The 15,783-nt window shown below is 39.0% G+C and overlaps 1 protein-coding gene and 1 long non-coding RNA gene across 2 annotated transcripts; one reads left to right on the forward strand and one right to left on the reverse strand.

The window, feature by feature from the left end:
- Nucleotides 1–1,392: 1,392 nt before the first annotated feature.
- LOC109141064 (uncharacterized) lies at nt 1,393–2,426 on the reverse strand. The gene is made up of 3 exons (XR_002042650.2): nt 2,186–2,426; nt 1,719–1,852; nt 1,393–1,570 (listed from the first exon to the last, which is right to left on the reverse strand). It is a non-coding gene; the product is annotated as an uncharacterized LOC109141064 (long non-coding RNA).
- A 2,819-nt stretch (nt 2,427–5,245) lies between these two features.
- LOC109141062 (uncharacterized) lies at nt 5,246–12,759 on the forward strand. The gene is made up of 5 exons (XM_027280108.1): nt 5,246–6,270; nt 8,064–8,118; nt 8,240–8,323; nt 8,453–8,689; nt 10,340–12,759. Exons 1-5 carry the CDS (start codon nt 5,848–5,850, stop codon nt 10,879–10,881), a joined length of 1,341 nt encoding a protein of 446 aa, XP_027135909.1. The 5' UTR covers nt 5,246–5,847; the 3' UTR covers nt 10,882–12,759.
- Nucleotides 12,760–15,783: the final 3,024 nt, after the last annotated feature.

A 15,783-nucleotide genomic window follows, 5' to 3' on the forward strand; every position in this document is an offset into this window, starting at 1 on the left:
AAAAGTAGACTTAGTTTAATACACACAAGAGGATTTAACAGGGAGTGACAAACATCTTTTTCAGAAAAATATAGAATTTGGGCTGCTCATAGCATGTCTATGTGGTTGGATTATTTTGTGTTGGATACTTAGAGATGTCTAATTAGTCTTATTAAGTCTAATTTTTAAAAAAGTACAATAATAGTTACACAATAATAGTTACAATAGTAAGTCCACAGCAGCTGATGAATGTCAGTTTCTTGATGATTTCAGTTCACATTCATGTGTATTACCTGTATCTTGTTGACAAGCTTGTTGACGATAGCCAGATCATTTTCGATGCGATGCCCCAGATCCTTTAACAAATCCTTTTGACACTGCAACGTGGACTGATTCCATGCCCACTGCACTCCATCTTGAACCTGCTGTATGTCACCAGCCACCTCTGCATGTTTCTGCTTGAGCTGAACAAACACACAAACAGTTACAACATTGCTGTGAAATTTGACTGGTTTAATGTGTACAAAAAAGTATTTTGGTTTCATTTTATTAACTAAAGCTTTAAATTAATCTTACAACAAAGTTGGGAATGTATATCCAATTAAAATAATTACAATAAAATGAAACTTGAGTACATAAAAAAATTATCCTAACATTTCATTACTCATTAACACTTACATACTATTCAGGGTCTTATTTGACCCATTTTTTGTACATAAAAATAAAATAAAAACATGAAAACTTTTTTTTAGATAGAAATTTGACAATTGATCTTAATGTGACCCTGAATGTACAAAAAATGAAATATTTTACAACTTTCTAAAGATGTTTTAGTGCAGATAATGCACAAAACTACACACAAAATTATGTACGATGACTGATTATGTATTATGTATATGTATGTATAAGGTATGTATCATGTGTCATACAATTAATTAGCGGGTGGAAGCCAGACACAGAAAAAAACAAAGAGAATCCGGAGGACTTTCAAAATAAATCCACCCAACAATATTTCAATAACGAACTAAAAAGTCAACTTCATGCTGGGGGAAAAAAAATCAGGGGGTACATCTGGAAACCATGAATGCCTGTACCAATGTTTGTGCCATAGATGTTGAGATATTTCATAGAATAAGTGAAAACCTTAACTGGATGCAATACAGAAAAAGTCATAGGACCTCCAAGTTTGTTAGAATCTATATATATATCTAATATCCTCCAGGGATAATGAATATCTGTTGTAAATTTCATAGAAATAGTTGTGGTATTGCTTTCTGAAGCACAAATATAAACCTTACAGTGGCAATAGAGGTAATATAGGGGGATCTCCATAGTTACCAGGAGTCTTCTTCTGGATACTATAAATGTCTGTACAAAATTTCATAGCAATCCATCTGATAGCTGTATATTTCAAACAGGTACTTGCAAATGAAGCTATGAAGCCAGCCAAGCTAAGCGCACATGCAGACAGGATCAGGGAAGTCAGTCATTTATTACTCACAGTTTTACGATTCCATTCTGTTATGTTTATCTCAACACAGAGCTGTACAAAAGAGGGAGAGGGGAGAGTGTCTGAACCCACACAGCCCACCTGCGTAGATTCACAAAGTTTTGTTACACACATGCACAAATATCAACAAAGAAACTGAAGTACATTTTATTTTTATTTTTTTTTTATTTATGAAGCAAAAAATCATTAGGAAAGTTCTTGCATAGAATCTTCATGTATAATTTCTCACCATTGTTTTCTGCAGGTCCTCAATTTTGTTTTCATTATTTATCCTGAATTTTGGTATGCACCAAAAGTGATTGTACTCTGCCTGGACCTCAGGTAGATGGTAGGAAATCACTCCTATCAGCAGCAGCAGGAACCCTAGAGAAGCACACAGCGGAGAAGACTGACGAGCTGCCATCTACTGTAGCTCCCTTGTGCTGCTGCAGCAACTTTATATACTCCTCCACGTTTCTTTTCTTAGATCCAGATGCGCTGGGTGAAAGAAAGTGCACTGTATCTCACCTGCAAAATATTTAAATACCATCCCCTTATCTTGCTAAAATTCCTCCCACCCAGTTTTGTCCAGACAAGTACCACTCACTTATTCAGTTTGAATGAATGAAGTGCTTGTTTAACAAGTTACACCACTTCAAGTAGGGGTGAACTACAGTGATGAAAGACATATTTATATGGAAATAATAGATAACTTACTGCTATACGCCATAAGTTGTTCCAAGGTGCATGGTGTCTCTCAGCTGTGGTTTGTCTACATGCATCCTTCTTCCGTTCAACTTCATAAAAACAAGCTCAGAGCTCAGAGCACAGAGCACAGATACTCCAAAAATCATTTGATATCCCGAAGAAATGCCATTTTTCAGTGTGTAAAGCTTAGGCAAAGCCCTGAAGCACAGGTCCCAGGTCTGGTGAGAACGCCTTTCAGCTACTTTCTCTTTGAACGTTTGACAATGGTTCAATAAACTAGTGTGGCAAGAGTGACGTGTGCTCTCTTTAAACCATGTCCTAACCATGACTTTTAGAGCAAGTAGGCTTCATATTTGATTTAGCCCAGAGTTAATGTTTGACTCTGGATCCTCAACGCAAACAAAACAAGAGAGCCACCATGTAGACCCAGACAGTCCTAACCCAGGTATAACATGATGATGCAGACATGCAGGACTCACTGTCGTAATGCTTTTGATAAGTTAGTAATTAATATCTGAGTTTATATGTCACAAATCTCTTTCTATTGGTCATGATCATACTGCCTTAAAGAAAGGCTGTGTAATGACAATAACACCAATACTACTACTACTATCATGAATAATAATACAAAATAATCAGTGTACATAAAGAAAAGGTATTATTCTATAATCCAGCACTTGCCCCATTGCTAAAGATGAAAAAGAAAAGTCACTTGTCAATTTTAAAAAATTGATTGTTGCTTAATTTATGGACGATGCCAAACACCTGAAAACATCAGCCAGCTACAACATGCTTGAACCCATGTAGCCTGCCTGACTAGATTTGGAAACACATGCATGCACAGAAAGTCACACAAAAGTCAACAAAGAAATTTAAGCCCATTCTACATGTCTACAATTCATTAGATTATATGTAATTTTTTTACATCACTTTTATTATTATTATATCCGTTTGCACTCTGTGCGAAATGTTAGCTGACAGGTTTTAATAAATGACCAGTTTCAATCTATTGCCAGTATCATGTTTCAAAATAGAGCAACAATTGAAGAGCAATGTTTCTCATTGTCTATGGATTTCATCGTCAACATCGTTAAAAGATTCAGAAAATCAGAATCAGGCATGATGGGTAAATGCACTGCACTGCCAAGTAGACAACGCCTATTTCCTAAAATCAACATCAACGGCAGTCCAAACTTGTTACTACAAATATTTGGCACATCAGAGAATCATGACAGATTGTCACACCGCAGTGATTTCTCCTCAGGAGTGATTTTTGTTTCTCGTCTTTAGATTAGTGTGCGTCCAGTTTCAGGAGTGATTTTTAGTTTAGCATTTTTCTTTATTAGATTAGGTTATCCTCCAGCTGGAGCGTGTTTTGTTTTGAGTCAGAGTTTTCTTAGTCATAGATAGTTTGAATTGTACTTCCTCCGACTGGAGTGATCATTATTTTATCATATCATTATTATTTTGATACCTTTCAAAGCTGGTTTATTTGCTCTCCTTAGAGTCTTCATAGCTTTTGTCATAGCATTAGGAGGTTTCATAGCCCTTTTTGTTTAATCAGTTTGTAAGAGGTGAACCTTGCTGCCACTTAATAAAGCCTGCTGTTTTCACACCATCTCTGCGCCTGAGTCCTGTATCCTAGTCTGGTCCCTGACACAGATAAGGTATTTCATTGATCTCTCTATAGGAAAATTTTTGTGTTTCACTATCAGTTACATAAGTGTTACCCATACAGACACTGGTGTTGAAATCAACTCTGGCAGTGTTAATTTGGGTATGATGATTTTACTGTGTAGTCCTCCATGACCTCCACATCTACACACTGGATAGAAACTGTGGTCAGGTCAGACCTACTCCTCCTGAAGTCCACAACCCTCTCTTTCGTTCTGCCCACATTCAGGACAGGGTGGTTGCTCCCACACCATGCCACAAAGCGATTGTGGCAAGTCTGCTGCCACCGTGGGTTCCCTCAACACAGATTTACAGACAGATGATCCGTAGCTCACTTCTTTATTGCACTGTATCAAGACCAGTGGCGGCTAGTGAAAAATATTCTAGGTGGGGCTGTGCCATATTCAGTCAGTTTCAGAAACCATCCCATCCCGATACAATTTAACACAAACTGCAGGATACCAGTGCTCTGTGAAATAATAAGTAATTATTTAATGCCAATATAAACAAAAATGCGGCATTCTTATACAAAAACAAACACTGCACATTCACAAGCTTTACATGTAAAACAGAACTTGTAAACAATTGACGTATCAATTTCTAAGAAATGTTGGAAAGCCTGTTCAGCTGTGGCAACGCCAGAGGCGCCTTAGCTGGGCTAGAGAAAAGAAAGACTGAACTGTTGCCCAGTGGTCCAAAGTCCTCTTTTCTGATGAGAGCAAGTTTTGCATTTGGCAACAAAGATCCCAGAGTCTGGAGGAAGACCGAAGAGGCGCAAAATGAAAGATGCATAAAGTCCAGTGTTAAGTTTCCCCAGTCTGTGATGACTCCAATTATTATTATTATTTATTTTATTTTATTTTATTTTTTAAACAGCATCAGTCATAACCATGCTCATTTTATTTTTTTAAAGCTGCTAAATAAATAAAGTTATTATTATTTTTATTACTATTAATAGAATCTATATCTTCATCATCATCATAAAATGTGTCATAGGTCATTATTAAACCACCATGGTGGTGCAAAGATTTATAATCCATTTTGTTTGATTTGCTTCTTCGGAGCACAACTACTACTACTTTTTTTTTTTCAACCCAAGGAACTTCCTTGGTATTCTGTTGCGAAATCCTAATTGTTGCTCCTAGGAATTACCATGACGTAGATCAAAGAGAGTCATGCCAGACTGCCGTCTGCAGAAATTTGTTTATGCATGTCGTTTATTCCAAAGTATAGGCACGGCTGAACACGAAAGCAGAGCCTCCACACCCGGATGAGAAAATGTGTGTTTAAGGGTGTTATTTTGTCTCTGCCGCTGCCAAATGGGTTTGGTCTGAGTGTGCATGGCATTAATGAGCTCTTTTTTATCGTTTAGCCGTCTATGCGGGCATGCACAAGGGTTCTATGCAGCACATTATCTTACCGTTGTGCGTCTCTTGGTGAAGGGCAATTACCATGGCAACACCAAGCAAAGAGCAGGTTTTAAAAGGCTGGGCTACCACTGTCTCTCCCCCTCTCTCTTTTATCTGCTCTCAGACCATTCTACCTAATTCAACCATATTAGTCTGCTGGGTGACAGAGAAGAGCACAACAGGAGGATTTCTCTATCTGTTCAACTGCTTCCTTTATATCCTGCAGTCTGAGGGTGTGCTTTTGGTCTGTTAGAGGAGAGTGAATGTTGTAATTCTCTACCCTGATTTTCAAGCACAGGATATCTGGACAAAAAAGAAGATGCCATCTGTGTTTCTTTTCTGGGACAATGGATTGTTGGTGCTGCTTCTGTGCTGACTGAAGATGACAGCTGGATATGCACAGGTCAGGTGTTATCTATTGGAAATAAATGGAAATGTGGATTGTTTTTCATGTTTTGAAGCCTTTAAATGTGAAGCAAACTGGATTTTTAAGGAAACATGTGGACAAAGAGATTTTTTTTTCTTTTACAAGACAGGAAATGAATCAGAAAAGTAATGGCATTTAGAGAATTTATTTAATTGTCTGAAATGTCACTGAGGCCTATTTACCCACTGAGAAGACACGGGGAGGAGAACCTTCTAGATATGGAAACAAGAAAGTCTAACAGGGAAGAAAAAGAAGAGAAAGATTGTTTGCAGCAGTTCTCCTGCTGTCTAGCCTGTACCCAGGAGTATGACATTGTCCTGATCCTGCCATGCTCTCACACCCTGTGTGGTGAGTGTATAGCAGCTGGAGAGGGAAGACGTTCAGCTGGGCCTCCTCACCGTAGTGTTGGCGTACCTGTCTGCTCTGTGCTGTGCCCAGGCTGTCGACATACCGTGGAGCTGCCATGCTGGACCTGGTCGTCTGCCACTTCCTGTCTCCCAAAACATCCCACCCTGACTCCTGCAAGTGTCAGCGGGAAGAGAAGCACAGAGGGAACATCTGAAGATCAACTTCGGTGTGTGGAGGTAAGAGATCCAAAGTGAGGAGAGAAGTATAAATTAGAATTTAAAATTTTTAGATACATACTAATGAAGCCATGGAAAAAAGGCAATAAACTGTAAAAATTGGAATAAGTATAACAAATACTGTATAGAAATATAAGAATTAGAACCTGAATTAGAAGTTTTATATTATGGTTACTACTTTTCCAATATTATTTACATCATGATTACTACTTTTGAAATATTATTTATATCGTGGTTACTACTTTTACAGTATTAATTATATCATGGTTACTCTTACAATATTATTTATTACATGGTCACTACCATTGTAATATTTTCATACCATGGCCACTTTACCTTACACTTCTTTTTATATCATGCCACTTTACCTCAAGTACTTGTTTTGCACATTGTCTGTTGTTTGCCAGTTGTTTGTTTGTTGTTGTTGTGTAGGTTATAAGACACTTCTGTTCGTGGTGTTGTTGCCATTTTTTCTCTAATTTAATTTCTGTAGTGTGTGCTACACTTTTCTTTTTGCTGCTGTGATAAGTAAATTACCCCACTGTGGGATGAATAAAGTGTAATCTAATCTAATCTCTACTCTGAAATATGAAGTATAAAATTAGTTGTACATATAAAATTAGTTGTAAATATATGTTATAGATTTATAAATCACCTTACCAACAACAACAACAACAACAACAACAACAACAACAATAATAATAATAATAATAATAATAATAATAATAATAATAATAATAATATATTTTTAATAATAACTTTTCATTCTATTCCTTAATTTAAAACAGAAACTATATGTCATTGTACACCTCACCTGTAATGTAAGTGATTTTTAATATTGTATCACATTGTTGATTATTAAAGTTACACAGAGGAAACTGTCCCTGCACTTTTGGTCTTTATAAGCTAAATCTGTTTTGACAAATTTTGTTATTTGAAAATGTACTTATATCTGCTTACAACTACATTATTATGTGCTACAAACCATATATTACATGTTTATATAATGCTTACAACTACTAATAGTGGGGTTAAAGTAAAATGTTATAAAATGAAACATATGATAACTGATTTGTGACTGATTTGTGTTACTAACTTGTTGTGTTGTATGTGTGGAAATTAGTATATATGTTACACATTTGTAATATGCATCTAAGCAGGACTGTAGTCTGGTTTTAGAAATGCTGAAGTCACCATGACAAACCCAACTTCAAGCAGAAGGTCTCTAAATGTTTTTATTTGATCATTTGTCTTTTTTCAGATTTTGATTACAATAAATACTAAACCTTTTATTAATTTTTTTCTTTTCTTGTTTGCTTTTGTTGACTTAAAGGCCAGTGTTTAAGCTTTAGGGTGTTCTACTTACAGAATATGGCAGAAATGAAATATAATAACTATGTAATGTATAATGTATAATAACTTCATAAAATAATAATCATTATGTTTTTGTTTACATATCTACTGACCAATTCTGGTTCAGAGTTTCGTAACTAGCGTAACGGAAGGAAGTGGGCAGTAAGGCGACAGGTATTCAGTTGGTCACCACTAGATGGCACTAAATCCTGAACACTGACCTTTAAAACCAATCCAATTTAAGACATACCATGTCTAAAAACACTGGAAATGTTTAGTAAAAAATGTATTTATCTTATATACAGTATATGTATAATTTAAATATTGTGAAAATAAAAATGCAGGTACATTTACTTTTATTTTATGAAATTAGTTTAATTCTATACCCCTGGTCTGGATCATTTTTCTTCTATTTTTCCAACTACTGTCACTATATTTAGGGGGGCACTTACTGCTGGGAAGCAAGAGACATAACAGCACAGAACTGTTTACATGGTGAGTATGGTGATCTACTCATTGGTCCAGCCAATTTCTGGGAATACACTTTTATCTATATGATCCTCACTGTAAACACAGGAACCTACACAACTGTGTACACTCTATCCATTTGACTTAGGCTCCCATAGTGCCAGTTCCTCAGTAGCTCCAGTGGATGGCATCATAGACCTGCGAGAGGAGGAGATGGAACAGTCTGTCTTTGGTCAGGAATCATATTTTAATTTTAATTTAATATAGGTTTATGTGCAAAAAAAGATTGGAGTGGAATAGTATAATAAAAAGCCCAGAATGTTCTGTCCTTACCTTTCTGTTCACTTCTCATCTATTTTAGGACTAAGTTTTGCTCTGGACCCTTCATCTGTACCTCCTACCCTCCATCTTTCCAACTCCTTGCTCACTATCACCCACCAAGGAGAGAACTCTTCTGACCCAACTTCTGACAACAGATCAGTGACCTCTAACCCAGAGGATACGCCTGCCCTACCCCAGGTCTGTGCTAATGTTGTCATTGCACAAGGACAGTATTACTGGGAAGTGGATGTTTGTAACAGCTCTGTCTACAGGATCGGTGAGGACTCTCTTGAGTTTGTTTTGATTGGTTCAATGCCAATGCGTTTATTGCTTCCAGAAACCCTTACTGTTAGTCAGCAAGACTGTGCTTGTTTAATCCCACACTCACATATAAACACACATGCACACGTCACCAGACCCAGGGTTCATAGTACCACCAAGTGGTTATACCACACTGACAGATCATTGAAGATCAAAGAAGCAATTTCCATTCTCACTGCTGGAATGAAGTATTGATATTCTGCCACATTAGTATCGTCATATTCATGCTGTAATTCGCCTTCTGAATTATCATGTTGCACAAACTTGTAATCCATGTCATCGGCTGCTTCAACACACATCTCTATTGTCTGAATTACTTTCATCAAAACATTCCAGCATCAAGGAAAACTGAAATGGACATGAAACCCCGGTGCTGCAACACCATGTTACTGTAATTCCTATAATCAGTGACAGCACAGTTCCACTAACAGGCAAATGAGACACCCTTACTTACCTCAGTTTCTCTAATTACTCTATATAAACCTTCTGGAGAAAAATAGAACAAGACTAAAAGTCTACAGACATGCTGGTGGCTCTGTGAAGCTATGTTTTGAGCTAAGTGCTAATGATGAGCAGGTATTTTGTTTACTATCTTAGTTTAGGGTGTTAACCCTAACCCTGCTAATTTTGCTAATTAGACCACAAAGTACAGCTACAGGGATGTCATTACTTTTGTGCAATATTGGACAAATTGGCACTAAATGAAGAAAAGAGAGCATTGATGTTATTACAGTTCATCCTGTTGTGCATACTATCACAGAACAGTTCTCAAAACATTTCACACAAATCTCAACCTTGTGGTGGCGCTAGAAGCAAACTCTATCACCTAAATGGTAAATGGACTTGTATTTATATAGTACCTTTGTTCTTCTACTGACCCTCAAAGTGCTTTTACAACCCCTATCACATCACACACCCATTCACATACTGATGTCGATGGCTGCCATGCAAGGTGCCAACTGCTCATCAGGAGTATAGGAGCGCTTCTTATCCGAAGCGCAACAATACTAGCTTACACATTCAAACTGACTTCACAGCCGTTATAAATAATTTTGAGGTATTTTGCTCAAGGACTCTTGAGCTTGGCTGGAGCCCAAAATCAAACCCTCCGATAACCAGACAAATTGCACCCAAGTCAGTCCACTAGTAGGATTTGTCCTTCGAGGACTGTGAATGTTTGTACAAAAGGGCACTTCATCCAATAGTTAGGAGATACTTCATCTGAACCAAAAAATGGTGGACAACCAAGTAAGCGGTAGTTCAGATAGGATCAGGGGCCATGGAAAAAATGGGGGTCTTTCAATTCATTTCAGTGGAGGTCGTGTGTTTCCGCACCGGCAGTCAACAACGCAGGGGTTACTACAAAAAAACGCACCAGCGTGCGGGAGAGAAGTTGAGCCAGATTCAACTTTTGGGAAAATGGAGCCCCACGTTGCACTCCGCAAGCCAATCAGACACTCAGATACCAGCTTCTAAATCTGATCAACTTGTTGATCTAAAAATGAAATAGTTTAATGGTCAAAAATGTTAGAATCTTCTTCTGTAAAGACTTTCACTCCATAAATGTGTACACTGAATATGAACGTCCCTTTTCTGTCTCTCTCAGGTGTGAGCTCTTTGGATGGTTCTAGCGGTTGGTGGTTCGAAAGGCAAGGTTTGTCTTTTTGTGTAATATATGACGGGAGCCAGGAGCCTCTCTGCACTGTCCCGCCTCAGATCAAAACCCTTGGGGTCTTCCTTAACATTGGTGGTGGCACCCTGTGCTTTCACAACCCTCTGACCCAGGAGCACCTTGCCACACTGCCTACCCGCTTTGACCCTGCTGGAGTACTCCCAGCTCTGTGCCTGGGTCAGGGCAGACTGAAACTGCGCTGTGGCCTTCCCCCTCCTTCACATGTGTTCCTCAGTAAGGACTCAGCCTACAGGGGACGTTGTGGGACTGGTGGAGGCCAGTGGCGCAGGGAGATTCCCTTCCAGTCAGTGAGGAAAGTTATACAGAAGTTTGAGGAGTTGGCTGTGTCAGACTCAGACTCAGGCCTGGTGTCCAGTTTTGGATCGTCCTGCTCCACTTTGGCTTCCCTTCCAGATCTGAGGATCCCTGGGATGTTTCCCTCTGGGCAAGTAGGACAGGACAGTGGAGTTGAATAAGAAGAGCCTCTGAAACACACCCACTGCTCCTCTGAGTGGTTTGATCTTTGGCTGGCATTTGAAAAGCTAATTTTTCATCTTGAAGGACTTTTGGCTCCCTCTTTCCACTCTCTGCGTGACCCCGGACCTGCAATTGACTCTCTCCCCAGGACATAACCCTTTCTCTCAACCAAACAACCCCCACTGGTTTGGGATCAGGCCAGAAAGAGTCCCTGTAATATGAAGTGTGAGGAAAGGGTGGGATTTTAGCAGCGGGACTCCTTGATTTGTCTATGTGTGACAGTTGTCAGACAGTAGGGGTCCTACAGTAGTAGTGCGCATGTTCCTGTATGTGTGTATGTGGGCACAAGCACTACCCTGAGGATGTGCGTTTGCTCAGTCGAATTTCAGTGTGTGTGTGAGCAAGAGGGAACAATGTACAAGTGACAGGGGGTGAGTTGATGAGGTGTGAGTGCAGTCACACCAACAGTGTTGACAGAGAAGCAAGGACAGGTGGTAACATACTGTTTATCCCGCGGCCTGCCTCCGATAGGACAGTAGAGCTGCCCTTTTCTGACCCTTTGAAAACCACAGGACTCCCAAAGACTTCAAAAGGGGTGACAGAGAATGGCAGAACAGAGAGGGAGAAAGAGAAAACAGCATGCATGAATTAAAGACAGCAGGTGATAAAAGAAAGTAAAAAAAGAAATGAGCTGAGACAGAGGGATTCCCAACAGCTTTCATGCCAAGAAGCCCTGAATAGATCAACAGGCTCAGGCCACACCATCTGAGAACTTGTTTTTATGGTGAAATTAAGCTGCAGAAGCCACTACTTTACATTAGAAGTGCTGAGATTATAGTGTATTGATAGGGACACTTTAGTTGTCTTGGCAAGTTTCACAGTTAAGCATGTGTCATTTTATTGGTCTGAAGTTGAATATATGTTTTAATACCTCTGTTTGCTGAGAGTTTTCTTGCAACTCCAACCTTCTTGTGTCTCTTCTTCATTGGCCTTTAAGCTCCACACCCCTGGTTTTGCATGTTAGGCACAGATTCAACTTGAGTGACTGTGGCAAAGGAAATAGTGAAAGTATAAACTTTTCCTAATTTTCTCCTCGATCCCTACGGCTCCAAGCCCCATTTGAAGAACCACTGGTGCCGAGTACTATTTATACTTGGCATGGCTGATCTTCATATTCTCCCCCTATGACCACTTGACTTATGATTAAGTAATGCAGGCTCTATTGAAGAATTCCTTCTTTCCCCACCTTCTTATTTCCTGTCTGTTTTCCAATGACTGTCTTTGCCTTTTTGGAAGGTGTAATCTCCAAGTATTCAGTCAGACCACCCAAACTGTAAATCTCATTGTAGGAAAGAGAAAACCCTTGCAATTAAAAACAAGCATCAATCAGTAGTAACACTGCAGGGCCACTTTTGAAGACAAGTAGCAGTGGAGTTGGGCCAACTTTCCATTCAGCATCATTCATTTCATGCATGCACGAAATCAGTTAAGCAGCGGGTCAGACTCAGTAATAACCGATGAGTCAAATAGAGTCTTGTTAGACTGTCGCCTCTCAGACCACTCATCAGGATGACTCTGTGTTGATGTTTAACGGTCGAGGCATTTACCACGCGAGTAAAAAATGCGTGTGCCGTGACTGCTTTTGGCACAGCTCTCTCTGTAGATCTATTACCAATAAAGTGTGTGGAAGCAATTTGACTCTTGTAAACAGAAATGAGAGAGGCGTGATGCAGATTTCAAAGGGCCAGGAGGAGAGAGTGGGGGAGTTTGCCAGGAAGGATGGATAAGACTTGAAACGTGTTCTGTGCCATGTGTGTATGTATTTGGCTGCATCTGCTGTATGCAGTCTGGCTTTCTGTACATGAACTCTATGCAAAGGTGATGTGGTGGAATGTAACTAAGTGCATTTTCTCAAGTATATATATATATATATATATATATATAATATATATATATATATATATATATATATTATATAATATTTCCATTTTATGCTTCTTCAACATATTTATACAGATCTTGCACTGCACTATTGTCATGTTTGATCTGTTTTATTATATTTGATTATTTTTAGCTTTAGCTATTTCCCTCTTCTATGCCTCTGTACTGTTATTTGTTACTTTTATGCTGTCTCTTGATGATGTTTTTTATCTTATGTAAAGAACTTTGAATTGCCTTGTTGTTGAATGGTCCTGCAAATAGTCTTGCCATGACTTCTACTCCACTGCACTTCAAAAGTGCAGTGGAGTAGAAGTATTTTTAGTGCTCTATGTGTACTTCACAGCTGTGGTAACTAGTTACTTTGTACTTGATGTAGAATTTTCAGGCACTTTACTTGAGTATTTGCATTTTGTGCTATTTAGTACTTCTTCCCCCTGCATTTCAGAGGGAAACTGTTCTTTTTACTCAACTTTATTTATTTTCTAACTACAGATTAATCACAAAACTAGAAAGAAAACTTAAACTACACAACAGTAAGGTAATTAGAATTAGCCCCAACAACATGGCCAACAACAACAACTACTACTACTACAGTAAATGCTGCTTACATTTTAATCCACAGCATGTGCTTATAGTATTTGTTCTTTTTCAAACGTTTTCATATTTTTAATACATTTGGCTGATAATACTTCTGTACTTTTATTTAAGTTTTGAGTAAAGGACTTGTTTTTCTTTGTAATGGGATATTGTTACTTTTACTTAAATTGAGGCTCTGGATACTTTTTTAAAGTATGATGCATTACAGATTGAAGTATACAACTATCTCAAATTAGCTTCATCTCCACAATGCAACCATAGAGCAATAAATATATATGATAAATGACTTATGATATTATTGTAACACTTATATAGGGCCAGTTTGTTGTGAATAAAGGTACTTTCCAAAGTTCTAATTTCCTTTTACTAAAAGCTGAATATGCTATAGAATATTTTGTCACTCTGTCACATAATGCTCCATCTCTTTTCTCTTTATTGTTGCCAAATGATGGAGACTTCACCCCATAAACACATAGGTCCTCTCTCCAAGGTGTCAAAACAAACCAAGTGCCCCCCCCCTCCAAACACACACCAACCATAGCCAGTACATTTGGAGGTGGCTTCTGCCCGCTAATTGCCTCCAGTAATTATTGTCACACACTCTCCATCATGGATTCCCAAATTCGGAAATAGTGACGGTGAGAAGAGAAGCAGGTCCGCTTTCCTCTCTGAAGTTTCGACTGCGTCTGCAAATTGACTCCGTTTGTATGAATAAACATCAACTCTGCAAGACTTCTCCCATTTGCATATTGAGTGAGGAAAGGCCCATTCGCTCTTTTCCGTTGCCGGCAGCAGCACAGAATTAGCTTTACAACTGAGCGGGCCTCCTCTTATTACCATCATTATCAACATCAGCATAACAGTGGCTGTAAAAGCATCATGCACCTCTTGTTTTGTTGCTTTGTCAGGCTTTTACGGCTCGCTCCGAGGTACATCCTGCGCTTATACGCAATGATAGTACTGTTTGATGAACATTAGGGCTCCTGTGGTGGGAGAAAAAAAAATGGGGATGTAGTTTGAGTTCTCTGGATCTGATTATTTTTGGCGTCAAAGATACTTTTCCAACATGTCTAAATGGGTTACCTCCTTCAGATGTCTGCCTATGATAGAATAACCTGAAATGCGCACATGAGTTAGGAATGCAACTGGACATGCGCAATTACAAGCGGAGTGTATCATGGCCTGTCTAAACATTAGTCAGAAATAATTGGGTCTTAAGATGCATTTCCAGCAAATGAGTACGAGAGAACAGGAGGGTCGTGTTCACTCTAAACAGAGTTTGTTCTATGAGCCACATGGGAGCCTTTTTAGTGCCATAAATTCAGAAGACTCCCTTAAAAATGTGATTTAGTGTGTTTTTTAATTCTTTTTTTAATTATGGCACGGCTTTTTAAGTGTCGTTGTCATGCTTGTTAGTGCAGCAAGCTTCCATGTGATGAGGAACAGGTGGTGTGTGTGTGTGTGTGTGTGTGTGTGTGTGTGTGTGTGTGTGTGTGTGTGTGTGTGTGTGTGTGTGTGTGAGAGAGAGAGAGAGAGAGAGCAGGAGACAGCACATCTGCCAGGCTACCATAGCTCACTGGCTGAATATTCACACCTCCCAGTCTCCGACCAGCAAACAGGATGCGGTCCCCTGTGAGTGTGTGCTGTGGAGTCAGACAGACAGATTAAGGAGGAGGGTAGGGGGGAGGAGGGTGCAACAACCCGCGTTTATGACCTGCAAACCGGGGCGTCTGACAAACAAGAGCAAATACACAGAGCCATGATGGAGGGCGAAGTATCCATGTGTGTATCCATCCAACTGCACCATTATGGATGATTAATAGCCGATACCCCACTCTCACGTCGATATTGTCATTTTAATGAAGTCACACTCGTTGAATGGTTCTTCCGTGCATGCCAGCAGTGTTTCATATCAGCTTATTGCGTCCTCCTCAGAGAGGTTTCTGGGCTCTGGAGCGATATAATTATATATATATTTTTAAAAAAGAACATTGTTTGTTTCTACTTGTACTTTTGTTCAGATCCCTAAAGAGACGACCACGGTTAATCGATTTTTTATTTGGCACATTCAGATGACTTCAGAGATACTTCTTTTTTTTTTTCTCCAAGCTGAATTATGGACTGGTAGCAAACATTGAATCAACCTGACAACCTCAAACAGGACCTATATATCAATGTGTCATGTGCAATAATCATGTGAATGTTGGGGTTTGCGTTTTTGCGCCAGAGAAGTCCGAACTTCATAAGCAAATCTGGCAGTGTTAAATTACCATGACTCCACTGATTAAAACATTGTCCTCAAATCCGTGAGGAATACTCTTAAATTCGGCATGGTTCTACACTTTCAACAAATACATATGAAC

The sequence above is a fragment of the Larimichthys crocea genome, chromosome VII, assembly GCF_000972845.2.
Source record: "Larimichthys crocea isolate SSNF chromosome VII, L_crocea_2.0, whole genome shotgun sequence".
NCBI classification, from domain to species: Eukaryota; Metazoa; Chordata; class Actinopteri; family Sciaenidae; genus Larimichthys; species Larimichthys crocea.

Bases quoted from the DNA above. Each gene is read 5' to 3' on its own strand.
- LOC109141062 (XM_027280108.1), top strand. From the start codon at position 5,848: ATGTCACTGAGGCCTATTTACCCACTGAGAAGACACGGGGAGGAGAAC. The intron at 8,119-8,239 runs GTGAGTATGGTG...CATTTGACTTAG, and splicing joins AGCACAGAACTGTTTACATG to GCTCCCATAGTGCCAGTTCC. The intron at 8,324-8,452 runs GTCAGGAATCAT...CATCTATTTTAG, and splicing joins GATGGAACAGTCTGTCTTTG to GACTAAGTTTTGCTCTGGAC.